Source organism: Apteryx mantelli, chromosome 30 (genome assembly GCF_036417845.1).
Source record: "Apteryx mantelli isolate bAptMan1 chromosome 30, bAptMan1.hap1, whole genome shotgun sequence".
NCBI lineage: Eukaryota > Metazoa > Chordata > Aves > Apterygiformes > Apterygidae > Apteryx > Apteryx mantelli.
In genome coordinates this window covers 6055631-6068572 of record NC_090007.1, presented here as the reverse complement: position 1 = coordinate 6068572, position 12942 = coordinate 6055631, and the positions used below count along the sequence as shown (strand labels likewise).

Below are 12942 nucleotides of genomic sequence, written 5' to 3'. Positions count from 1 at the left end.
AGTTCACATGTGCAACAATTCATCCATGTTAATACATAAGCACTGTCTGCATGGGTCCATTAGAGACCGATTGGTACTTTCTGCTGCGATGTTTTGGCTGTGTTTTGGCTCAGGGGATTGCAGTCTGCCTGTCTGATTTCCTCCCCATATCATGCAGCAGTATCTGCCCTAATTTCCTGCTGGAAAGCACCAAGCCCTGCTTCATGCTGTCCCCAAGGTGGCTGCATTGTAGATTCTCAGCCATCAGCAAAGAGCTCAGAAATAGCAGGGTAACACCAGGAAACTGTTTTCTGGGAACAAGGCAGTCCTGGCTGTTACAGCAACAGCTTGAACAAGACAGGCAGATAGTTATACCCACAAGGCCCCCATGCAGGTGGCTTTCTCCCTCCCCAGCCCCCTCCTGGTCTCCTGCATTCAAAGCTATAGGAGCAAATTGCTTCTGCTCATTAGCATTTGACAAATAACCACAGAAGGAAAACAAGTCCCCAGCAGGATATGAATGAGCTCAGGCCTTTACTGCCTTCTGACTGCACCAAACAAGCGTGTCATCGATTTTCCATGCTCTATGCACAATTTCTCCCGTTCTGAAAAGGATGAGCAACCTCACCCTTTGGGCAGGTTCAGAGGGGCCAAGTCAAAGCAGAGCTGTGAGAAGGAATGAGCTGAGAACTGCAAGATATGAGCAAAGGTGGCAGACAGCAATTCCTGAGCCTCTGGGAACAGATGGACATGTCAGGCTGGCTCTCTGGGAAGAGATGTGAGCGACATGCTCCTACATAGACTTCACAAACACCAACTGCAAGCAAGAACATGGAGAGCACTGGCCCTTGGGAATAAATAAATTAGAGAGCTGAGGGGACTTAAGGCAGCCTGGCTAGCCCAGATCCTATGTGGAAGGAGGCACAGAAAACCACCCAACCATTAGTTACATCACTGGGGCGGCATTAACTGTTTCTATCATACAGGTTCCTTAAGACCAAAGCCACAAGCATTTGAGCAGAACCATCCCCTATTTCCATCTCCAGGAACACTATGACTTGGCTGGCACCAGGCCTTGGCCAAAGATTTGGAAGGGTATAGGAAGAAAGTTACTGATCTCCACAGTACCAGCCCTTTTCAAAGCCTCTGTGCTCAGGACAGTCCTATTATTGCTAGGCACCTTTGCACTGAGTGCATCACAGGAGTACACAGAGCAGGCCCCTTTCTGGGACCAGGGAACACTACTGTGAAATTTAGCATTTTCCTTCAAAAAGGACTATCAATTATTATTGGGGCCTAATGGATCCCATGTGCCATTCCAAAGGGGAAGAGGTATACGCAAGATCTTTGCACATGGCCAGAGATCCGCAGGCAGCTTGGACTTACCTGCTTGCTTCAATCACACTAAAAGCAGACAAGGTCCTTAATGGAAATCAGAGCACAGGAGTCCAGCAGAAGTGGGGAGTTTTTCCTGTGAGGTTTCTGTAAACATAACTATTTCAGGTAAGACTGAGTCAGTAATATTCACTGACAAGCAGAAAAGATGATTATCTTCAAATACAAGCAGAAGGCACACTGCTTATGAGTACAAACAAACTTAAATGGGCTCACACTTTCATAAACTCCCACTCACACATAGTTAATGTTAATAAGTGGTTGGGTAGTTGAGGTTTTAATAAGCAGTCAGCAGGGAGGTTAAGAAAGCAGTTATAGCCAGGAATGGAAGTAGGTATGGGCTCATGAGGAAGCCTTGGGAATAGCTGCTATGGACTGCTGAAATAGAAATCATGCACTAATCATGAACAATTAGAGTGTGACCAAGCCGATCACAAATAAGTTTAGTTTTTTCTTTAAAATAATTATTTCATCAATCAAAATCACATTAAATCTTTTGTTATTAGCATTAAAAAATGAACGCACCCTTGAAGTAATTCATTCAGGACGAGCACTCGGGTTCATTTGGACTACATCCTCCCCTCCTTTTGAATAGCCTGAAATTACTTTGCAGATTTCTAAATAGTGAAATCTCATCCCCAAACTTTGCTCTGGGGAAAGGGACACCCGTACCACAAAGGGCAGCCTCTCAGCATTGGCACTGTGGTATCCGCCACACTGATCACAGCAACACCAGAGGCAGAAGCTTTGTCAGACACCCATAATGCTCGATTGCCTGTGGCCTGAGCTCCAGGAATCAGCCCTTCACAGTTCATCCTCTTGCCCATTGCCAGCTTCTCCTAGGAAGGAGGATTTAGGAAGGGAAATCCTTCTACACTTTAGACATTTTTCAGCCCTTCACACTTTCAGCCAGGCTCTCTGCTCTAAGTCGAGATCTTGGACCAAGTCACAAACATCAGAAAGTCACAAGTATCAGAAGGGAATCCAGGAGCTGTGACTCTGGAAGGGGATGTCTCAGCAGACACTTACAGGCCCCAGTACAAACTCAAGCCACAGGGTACCTGACCGGTACCTGCAACCAAGTGGCCTGAGAGCTAAGGATGTCAGCAGTTGGCCTTGGCACCAGGGGTAGCAAGCGAGGCCTCATGGGACACTTCTGCCGTGGTTGTGGATGCCAGGCCACAGAGGCTGTGGCTTGGGTGATGAGCAAGCTGCAGTTAGGGAGGGCTTGGGGATAACTTCTAGTCTGCAACCTCATGCAAGCTGAAGGATCCCCAGCAGCAGCCTGGCTCACGCGCATTACTGCTGTACCTCCACCAGTACCAAGGGAACAGCCTCAGTCAGCAGCCGCCTCCATTGCCCCAGCTTTGTCTCACTGCAGCTTTATCTGCTGCTTTCTGCCATCCCTGCCTGCACCCACCACTGCCCTCACTTCCAAACCCTGCCTGCACCCCCCTTTCCCACAACCTCTCCCTCATCTAACTCAGCCTCCTCTCAAGCCAACTGCCCCTCCATGGGCACCTGGAGAGCCCTAACAGCCTGTGCCTAGAGAGGCCAGTAAGTAACAGGAGTCTGAGATAACCTTGGGCAAGATGCTTTACCGAAGCTCTGAAAAGACAGAGCTGTAAACAGCACAATTAGACACATTTATTCTCCCCCCAGCTACTGCAATGGGGCTAGGCAGCGGGCCAGGCATGAAGCACTCAGAAAAGTGAATTCTTCCCTTCTGGCAAGGCTGCCACCATCACCCAAGCAGCATGCTGTGTCCACCAGGCACCCCAGGCTCCAAGCTGCTCCCATGCCCACCACCAGCACCCTCAGCAGGGCCCGGCCCTGGGGTTCACCCTCCTGCATCCAAGCACTGAGCAGGCAGCATCCACACAGGCACCGGCCTCAGCACCAGCCCCCCAGGGCCCTACCCAGCCTTCCTAGCGCTCACTGCCCTGCACTAACCCCAAACTACTTCTGCCACAGCCAGTGGATCAACCCCCAGCCCCAAAACCCCCAGCACCCCCACCACCACCCAGGCAGCCCCCCCCCCCCCACTCACACCTGGAGGCACAGCAGAAACAACTCACAGAAGAGGTCACAGCACCCAGCTCCCACAAGACAGCCCAACCTGACCTTTCCACAACACCACAAGCACACAACAGATTTTACATTGACCGGCTCCACTTGCTTCCCCCCACCCCAGCTCCTCCTTTCAAAGGACTGCTTCCCCCATCCCTCCCACATTGCTAGCACAAACCTCAGCCAGCAGCTCCTTCCACCACCACCTCCAAAGCCCATGCATGGCTCAAGGCCCCTTTTACACCCTGCAGTTTCCCATCCCAGGATTCCCAGCCTCCAGCCCTCCCGCTGCATTTACTTCTCTCCCCCAGGGAAGCGGTTGCTCTTCCAGCAGGGCAGGCTGGCCCCCAGCTACCTTAAAGGGACAGTCCAGGCAGCCAGGGCTGCATTAGGAGGGGTTGTAGCTGCCATGATAATGATACAGAAAATAAGTGTATTAGGAGGATGCTAAAATTTGCTAGCGCTTCCTCCTGCTTCGTTGGTACAGCCTGCTGGCTCTCATGGATTGCCATGGGTGTAGCACAAAGTGGATTTGCTGTTGCAAGAAATTACAAAATCACACCAGTTCCTGACAGTTCTTGTCTGATCTAAATAAAAGCAAGTGGCCAGCTATATATAGTTCTAATTGACTGACATCTCAATAGCTTCCTGCCTGGCTTTCCTGTGTGTCGTGGTGCATGGTTCCAACTGTGCTTTTTACGTGGGTGTTGCTTTTCTTCGGTGCATCATAACACCGACTTGCAAATGTGGCCACTATCGCAGATGCCCTCATTTCGCAGGCTATTCTCGTTGTCGCAGCCCAAGGGACAGAGATTTAGCAGGTGCTGGAAAAATCAGGTCCTGCCATTTGAAATTAATGGTAGCGGAGGGCCCCTTGCACAGCTTCTTACAGACTCTAGTTTGTTATGTTCATAAAAGCCGTCCATGAGGTCAGTTGTCACTCTTGTCTACATTTTACAGTGAGGAAAAACAAAGTTGTATGAGGTGTGTGTGAGTCTGTTCAGGTTGTATCATGGTTGTTCAGGTCCACACAGAGCTGATGCTAAGAAACAGAATTTAATTCCACAAGCTACAGTTTGGAGTAAGAGCTTAGCTATGCCCAGAAGACCCTGGACTGGGATACTGGCAACAGAATCAGTCACAGTTGCAACAGGACAGAGTATTTTTTTAAAAAAAAGTCATCATTAAAAAGCATTAAAAGTCATCATGCTCTAGGGCACAAACCTGCTCTCAGGCTTCAGGAGGTGACTTTCCCTCATGGCAGGGACTTCAGAAATTTCTTCAAGAGCAGCAAATAGGGTCCATTTGTGACACTGAGGCTTTGCATGAAATTGGTGGCATGACCTGAACCAACCTTCTGATCCCTAGGTTCAGTCTCTTACTTCTCTGAGGGTTTTCTCACTGTTCTTGGAGAAGATAACCAGTCTGTTTGTAACATAACCACCTGTGAAGCAACTGGAAACTTTGTGGAAGCTGTCAGTGGTGGCCAATGTCTTTCTGCCATCTCATTTTCACCTGACTGCATGGTTTTTCAGGTGTGTTCCATTTGCTGTGACTTTTTGGTCCTGGGCTTTCCAGAAAAGGGAATCAATTCATTTGGGTACAGCGTCCTTACACCTAAACACTGTTTCACTCAGGTAGCTAGTGGAAATTAGTAGCATATGAGGAGGCAGAAAGCCCTCCACCCTCCAGTGCTCACTCAGCACTTCCTCTTCCTTGACTCGTGAGCTTGACTCATGAGCCTGACTCTGCACTCAAAATCAGGAGCTGAAATCCTCGTCCTTCACATCCTTCAACCCACTTCCCTGGGACATGCCCCGTCCAGGGACCACGGACCAGGTTGAGGCCTGGTAGACCTGACAGTCCTCCTATCTCAGAAGCTGAACATGAGGGATGCATCTGCCCAAAGTTTGTTTTTTTTGATGCCTGGAGCATTAGTAAAGGAGCACAGAGGATATTGTTAGGATGCTGGCTTTGGTTCCAAGCACAACTCCAGCTAGTGTCTGAGCTACAGGGTGTTCACATTTGCTGTCTGTGTTCCAGCCTGGCAGGTCTGCCAAGCCCCTACTCTGCCTCATTTCATGAATTTGACTTAAGGGGCTTCACAATTCAGGGTTATTTGTACTGAGCCTGAAACAGTTCACTCTAGTCCTGTACCCAAGTTGCAAACACCACTCATGGCTTCCTGTTGTGGTTTCCTGCTTTAGTAAAATGCCTCCTCCGCTGAGTCTGCTTTCCCTTCCTGTTCTCATCACAAGGCCATTTCTGGGCTTAATGAAGACAACAAACAGATAGGTAGAAAAGAACATGATTGCTTTAAGTCCAGCTCCCCACAGGTCTCCACTGTTGTACTCTAGGCAGAGCAGGGTATGTGCAGCTGGATGGTTTCTCCTGAGCAATTTCCTCTTAACCCCTATTCCATATCTACTGATACCCAGCACGTATCCAGTCAACCTTTTCCTAACGCCAGTGGGCCCGGAGGCTAACAGATGGTAGCCCTCTTTTTAATGCTACTTAGCAGACTAAGGCAAGCTGGCTTATAACACGAAGCAGGCTTGACCCTCCGCCAAGTGACAGGTCCAGCCCATACCTGAGAGAACAGGCCAGTTCTGAAACAGCGCAGCAAGACCAGTTGATCGGGCAGTGGCTTTTTCCACTGTGCTCAGAAATGAGGGTTACATTGGGAAGAATCAGGGCAAATACCCAGAGAACTGGCCACAGATCTGGATTTTCTTTACTTTGAATGTGGCTGACGCATTTGCGGGAAATGCGAAGGGAGACAAATATTCAGCTCTTATTGGGGTCAACATTTGCACAATGATATAATCAAAGATCAGGCTCCAGAGAACAAATGAGACCCTCCAAATCTGGTAATGTTTCCATTAATCACCGGAAATTAGCTTCAGTTTGTGGGTGGGATTTTAGACGATTTGATACCAAACCTATAGCTCTTTGGCAGAAGGGGCTCTGCAATGACTCAGTCAACAAAGTGTCGTCTCTCATTGGATTTCTACTGAGAACTGGCGCCGCAGCAGCAAGGTGGTAGGTTCCTTTCTGTTTTCAGGCTGTTGTGAATCTAGGGACTCCAGTAACATTTACACATTTCAGCTTGGCATAGATAGTGGGATTTTACTCACTTTGCAATGACTGACGGCCGACTGAGCTCCGGCTTTCTCTGGCATATATGCAGGACGTAGAAATAGGAATGAGAGTATTGGCCAAACTCATAAACCAGACAGAGTCAGGTATTGTGGAAGAAAATACATAAAATTTATCAAGAAACAATTAGAGGAAGGTTTTTCCTTACTCCTGCCAGCTAGTGGTTAACGTCCATCTAGAAGCAATAGGGTTTATCCTTTAACTCCTGTTGCGTTTGGTGCACTTGTGTATTTAAATGTTTTTCAGACATTTAATGTCTGTCTAACATCCTAATCTTAATCCAGCTAAGATTTGGCCTTAGTAGGCTCTCATGGCAAAACTAATTATTCAGAGAAGAAAAGAATTTCCTTTTATTGTGAGCACGGCTGGAGAAAAAATGGTAGGAAATTGGAGCTAAAGAACTTCAGGATAGATGTAAGAAGCACATTTTTAATAGCGAAGGTAATTAACCATTGGAACAATTCACTGTGGGTTTTGGTGGATTCCTTATTGCTTGAAATCTTTAAATCATTGTCAGGTGGCTTTCTGAATGTGCTTTCTGGCTCAGTTCAGGGCCTGATATAGGAATCTCTGTGTGGGATTCTCTGGCCAGGAATATGCATGCACCCTTTGCGTCTTTCTGTGTGATATCTGAATTTACCCTAGAGATAGGCAATTGAGGGCTGAAGAACTTCTAGACAGATAAGTTTGAATTCTAGAAACATTCATTTGAATCCCTCTGCAATACTACGTTTCAGGAAAAAAATTTGCTTCTCTATCCCAGGTCCAGCACTTGCAGCGTGTGAGCCGACCCAAGCAGTCTCAGTAAGCGTGCAGAGATGCCTGATGCTGCAGCTCACCTGCCATTTTACTACGGCAGCATTGCCAGGTCAGAAGCCGAGGAGTACCTCAAGCTGGCAGGCATGTCGGATGGCCTGTTCCTGCTGCGGCAATGCCTGCGCAATCTGGGGGGGTACGTCCTCTCCATGGTCTGCAACCTGCAGTTTTATCACTACTCCATCGAGCGCCAGATGAATGGTACCTACGCCATTGCGGGGGGCAAGGCGCACTGTGGGCCAGAGGAGCTCTGCGAGTTCTACTCAAAGGATGCCGACGGGCTCTGCTGCACCCTCCGCAAGCCTTGCAATCGCCCCAGTGGCGTGGAGCCCCAGCCTGGTGTCTTTGACAGCATGAGGGACAATATGGTGCGCGAATATGTCCGGCAGACATGGAAACTAGAGGTACTGGCCACTGCCAATGCTGGTGTGGGACTGTGCAAGTAGTACTTGCTAGGGGCTTACTGCAGCTTGATACTCTGATCTCCTCTGTCTCTGTTTTCCTCCTCTTATACTAAATCATGGTCTTTTTATTACTAGAGCAAGGTCCTTCTCCCCAGAAGCTGCTGACATTTAGAGGAGTCTTAAATCTCTCATTTTTTTCAGTTTCGTCTTCAGAAACAGGTCTAAACATCTTCCTAAGCCTTCAGATTCTTTCTCCTAACGATTAGTGCTGTGTCTGCTCTGCAGGGCATTAGAGTTCACAGCAGACTTTACAAGGGCATTTCCCCTTGTGCCATTTGCTCCTTTGCAGCTCACTGGACATGCACTGTAGTTAGACCATTGCTCTCTGCATAAGGCATCTGTGCCTCTGTTATGTCATGTTGGAGGTACAAAGAAAACAGACTCAAACTCTTGCTCCAGTTTTCCTGACTGTTTGAAGTCAGTGGAGGTTTTGACTATGAGACTGAGGTACTGGATCAGGCTTGACATTTAAATTTAAAAATAGCTACAGAAATTCCCACACTTGGTTGTATACTGTAATATATAATGATACAGACAAAATCTGTAAATGGTCACATTGGCAGCCACGTAATTAATTTCCTTCTACTGACTGCCACCTCAATAGTAGCTACTCAGTCATGTCCGTCTCCCTTTCAGAAAGATGGCTCATGCAGGCTCCTTATGGATCCTCTCTGGGAAAGATCTCTAAATTTGGCCTATTTTAGACCAAAGGTGCCTGACAAGGTGAGATCTTCTATAGGTTGTCTTCGTGGAAGCAGATTTGTGAATGCTGGTAGATAGTGAAAAGGATATTGCCATCTACTGGCAAATGAAAAAATGCAACTCTTTATTAGATGTGTGGGGCTAGTAAAATTAATTTTGGGTATCCCACATGATTTCCAGATTGCACTGCTCTTGACAGGTTCTAGTGTATGAGGACAGAGAGCAACCAGGAAGGCAGAGGTACCAGAATGGGCTCCTCCTCTCCCATGAGTGCAAGGCTGAAAGACACCCTTCGATCATGACATTGAGATCCCCCATATGAACATGGTGATTCTTCTCTTCCCTTACCAGCAAGTCAACAGTCTGCAGATGCATTCAAGAGATGAGACCAATTTAGATAAGCGACTAATTCTGTTTTTCAGGAGAATAGAATTCAAGCCACTATTGCTATAGGCATGATTAGTCACAGGCAGTTCAGTTACGAGATCTCCTAAGTTTCCTGTGCCATCTGTCAATGAGGATGCGAAATAAATCATATTGAAGCCATGCATAACCACAGCAGAGCTGCAGAGGGTCTCATTTCTCACCTTCTTCCAGGGGGATGCACTCGAACAGGCCATTATAAGTCAGGCTCCGCAGGTGGAGAAACTCATCGCCACCACTGCCCATGAGAGGATGCCCTGGTATCATGGTAACATTGCCCGGGATGAAGCTGAACGGAGGCTCTACTCTGGAGCACAACCTGATGGGAAATTCCTGTGAGTATGCAAAACCCTGGGAGATGCCATGATCCCTGTGCTCACTACCATTTCCTCACCTCCACTACCCTCTAGTTTTGTTTCACGTGACTGTTCTTGAGAAGAGGCTTAGCTGGATATTGTCAGACTCTGGTTACAGATCTTTCAAAGAGAGGGTCTGACACCCCAGACCTATTATCACCCAAACAGTGTCTGGTCTCCAAGAAGAGCCAGTCTTGAGCTTTATGTGTTTCTCATATTTAGATGTTTGTATTAAGTATGCTTGTTAATGCACAGGTTGATATGAGATATAGTGTTCAGTGGAAGAAGACATTTCACACTGAAATGGGGACACTGTATGGCCAGGCAAACACAGGAGAAAGCATTTGCTCTGCTAGAGTAGGGACTCTATGCAGGCATCTTTGAAGAGGTGGGACAGCCCTGAATTTAATTATTTCCTGAATGAGTTAGGAAAAGAAAGAATTAGCTGGACAGGATGGGGGAGAGGGGCAAGAGTATGTAGGTGAATGGTGTTCATCCTCAGGCAGAGGAGTGTCAGGAAGGTGGCAATTCTAACAGTGAGGTCCAGGGACACCTTAGCAAGTGCCTACCCAGTGACTTGCCACTCTGCAGCCACAGTAACTTGGAGGAAAAACCTAGAATTGTTTTTAATAGTTCTCCTTCCCACCAGGCTGAGAGAAAGGAAGGAAAACGGCACCTATGCTCTCTCCCTTGTCTATGGCAAAACCGTGTATCACTATCGCATAGACCAGGACAAGTCTGGCAAGTACTCCATCCCTGAGGGAACCAAGTTTGACACACTCTGGCAGGTAACGTACTGTGAAATGGTGACCCCACTGGTGTCCTAATAAGGTGAAGGCACTTTTCCTTTGATATAGCTGCCCATGCCTTGGGGGACAGGAAAGGCTATCTGAAGCTTTAAAGACTTTAAGATTATACATGTACAGTTTAGCTCCTTCCAGAAAACCCTTATATTCTCTGGATCTGGCTGTCTATCAGCTCACCTCATTGCATGCATTTCTGTGCGACAACGTGCACTCCTAGCTATGTAGATCTAAGTCTAGGATATCATAGCTGCTCTGAAATAGCACTAGCCTTACCACTGCCTTCAGAACTGACACTAGCCTGGTGTCTTTCCAAGGAAACAGGAGGATCAATGCTCTCCATTCTTAGCTTTAAGCCAGGATACTTGAGATGGTCATATTGATTACACCTGCACCCCATCAGCAAATATCAGACATGCAGCTGCAGCACTGTCCCATGTAACCTTGGACTTCTGCCTGCAGCAAGTCTTGATGAAATTGTTTATCCCGGTCTGTCCCTCCTGTGCATCCCCCACACTGCTTCTGGACCTGAAAAACTGTTGTCTGTGGATTGCAACTTCATTTTTCAAGTGACTGACCTCTGTGCAAAGACTAGGGGAGGCCAAAAGTCTTGAGCCAACTGCCAAAATCCTTACAAGACTGAAGATCCAAGTCCCAAGAGACACATTCTACCACTCCAGAGGGTCAGGGGCTTCAGGGAAATGTTCAGAGGCAGAAGATGGCTGTAATTCCCCAGCAGTCCCACAACCCCAGGAAGTGATGAGGCAGGGTTTTTGGGGAATGTGATTTGGCAGTGTCAGCCTCAATAACCCCAGCGGGATCCCATAGCCAAGGGTTCAAAGCCCTTGTACAAGCAGAGCCCTACAGCCGGCACACATGGTCCAGCAGCTCCTGGAATGGCTTATGAATCACGTGCCCCTCCGGACCTGCTCTCTGCAGCTGGAGTCTCCCCTGGGGCATGCACCACAGTCATTTTTCTCTCGGAGCTGCTACAGAGAACGTGCACCAACGTGTAGTCCTGGGCAGGGCTGTCTGGAGGGTGATAACTCTGTTTTGCTGAAATTTGCAAACTCCCGGGACTGTTTTCACTCTGAATTTGAATGAAAACAAAGACTTTGGGGCATTTTTTTCAAAATGGAACAGTGCCAGGCATCCGATTTCAGATGAAATCTGAGAGCACATGGGAGGGGAAGAGAAAGACTCTGCAGTCTGGTGCCTAGGGGCTGGTGTGGTAGTCTCCAGCCATAGCCAAGTCCCTGCTGTGCTTGAATCAGAGGGAACTGCAATGAAAAACTGCCCTGGATCCACAGAACTAGCCCTGGGATTCCTTCAGGAAAGTAAAAGGCTTCTCTCTCAGTCTTTATTGAACACAACATGTCTGTAAAACCTTTCTGGATGCAACAATAATGAAATTGCACCGAAAATATCCTAACTAGCTCTACTACTGGGGATTTTTCTTTTGTCCTTCTTTGGTTTTTATTTAACATCCCAAGTTCTTCCCAGCTCTGGCAGATATCAAGGTATATAAACACTTGTTCTAGGAGAGCTCTGTGTGAACAGATAGGAGAGGAGAGAAGGGAATATTTGAGGTCCTGTCTGCCATAAAACTGAGAAAAAAACATTACCATAAGCCGCAAATGTTGCTTGCAAAAAAGAGATGATTTTCTCCTTTCAATAATCTCCTTTTCCTGTGATTCCTTTCCCAGCTGGTGGAGTACTTAAAACTCAAACCAGATGGACTGATATTCTACCTGAGGGAAAGCTGTTCCAACCCCAATACACCAGGTGAGTTGACATTTGTGAGTGGCATCTGTGGCCTTGGTTTAATGCCTGAGTGGGGTCAATTTGAGCTGCACCAATACAAATTTCCTTCACTGTGTCCAAACTTCTTGCTCAAATCTGACAGCGAAGGCTCCACAATCAGCAGGAATGGTGGGGTCTCAGTTCTTCTGACAGCCTGGGCAAATCATCACTTAAAGGTGACCGGTGAAAACGGCCACTCTCGAGGCCTGGCTTAGGATGGCCAAAAGACAGCAACAGAGCTGGGAATCAATGCTGCAAAGTGATTAGGGACATCTGGTGCCAAACACATGGCTTCTAAAAATGAGCTGCTTTTTAGACAGCAGGAACCAAAGAATCCCGCAAGTCTGGCTCCTGCTGGGTCTCTCAAGCCAAGCACCCAAAACCATGGGTTACTTTGGTCCTGGCCCAAGTGTCACAGATCTCTCTTCAGAGACTGCCTATGGGACCGCAAGGGCTCAGCCAGTCCCTGCTTTGTGACCATCAGAGAATACAGGGCCCTCCAGTACGCCTGCACCTTTGCTGAAGGCTAGTCTGGGAATAATGTCCATATCCATGCACAAATACACACCTTTTATGGCTCAAGTGGTGAAAAAGGGCATTTGTGTGGGTGGGAATCAGACCCCAGTGTCCACACAGTCTTTCAAGGACTAATGCTCTGATCCTGCTTGGGGCATAGGCAAACAGCTAACAACATCTCTCTTCTGATTCACAGCTTCTGCAGCACCAGTTCCACCAACCCACCCCTCCGTGAGCGTAAGTTTTGGGGAGAGTTCTTTTTACTGGTATCTCTGTGGTTTAATGTTGTTACATTTCAAGCTTGCTGACCAAATTCTGCCTTTCTCTAAAAGGCAATAACTTGACTGGAATATATTAAGGACAGCTGCAACATTGTCCCCTTTCCAGCTGGGATGGGGATGAGGAATAGCTGGGCACAGCTACCATCAGAGCTGAAAATGGTTTCCATTCATATTG

General features: G+C 47.6%; 1 protein-coding gene across 1 annotated transcript in view; it reads left to right on the top strand.

Moving 5' to 3' along the window:
- The window catches only part of ZAP70 (zeta chain of T cell receptor associated protein kinase 70), a 30441-nt gene that overhangs the window by 10606 nt on the left and 6893 nt on the right, over positions 1-12942 (top strand). Inside the window, exons 2-6 of the mRNA XM_067312684.1 lie at positions 7367-7823; positions 9183-9343; positions 10014-10152; positions 11874-11952; positions 12683-12723. Coding sequence (XP_067168785.1) covers positions 7422-7823; positions 9183-9343; positions 10014-10152; positions 11874-11952; positions 12683-12723 — 822 coding nt within the window. The 5' untranslated portion in view covers positions 7367-7421. The remainder of the gene's footprint in view (positions 1-7366; positions 7824-9182; positions 9344-10013; positions 10153-11873; positions 11953-12682; positions 12724-12942) is intronic.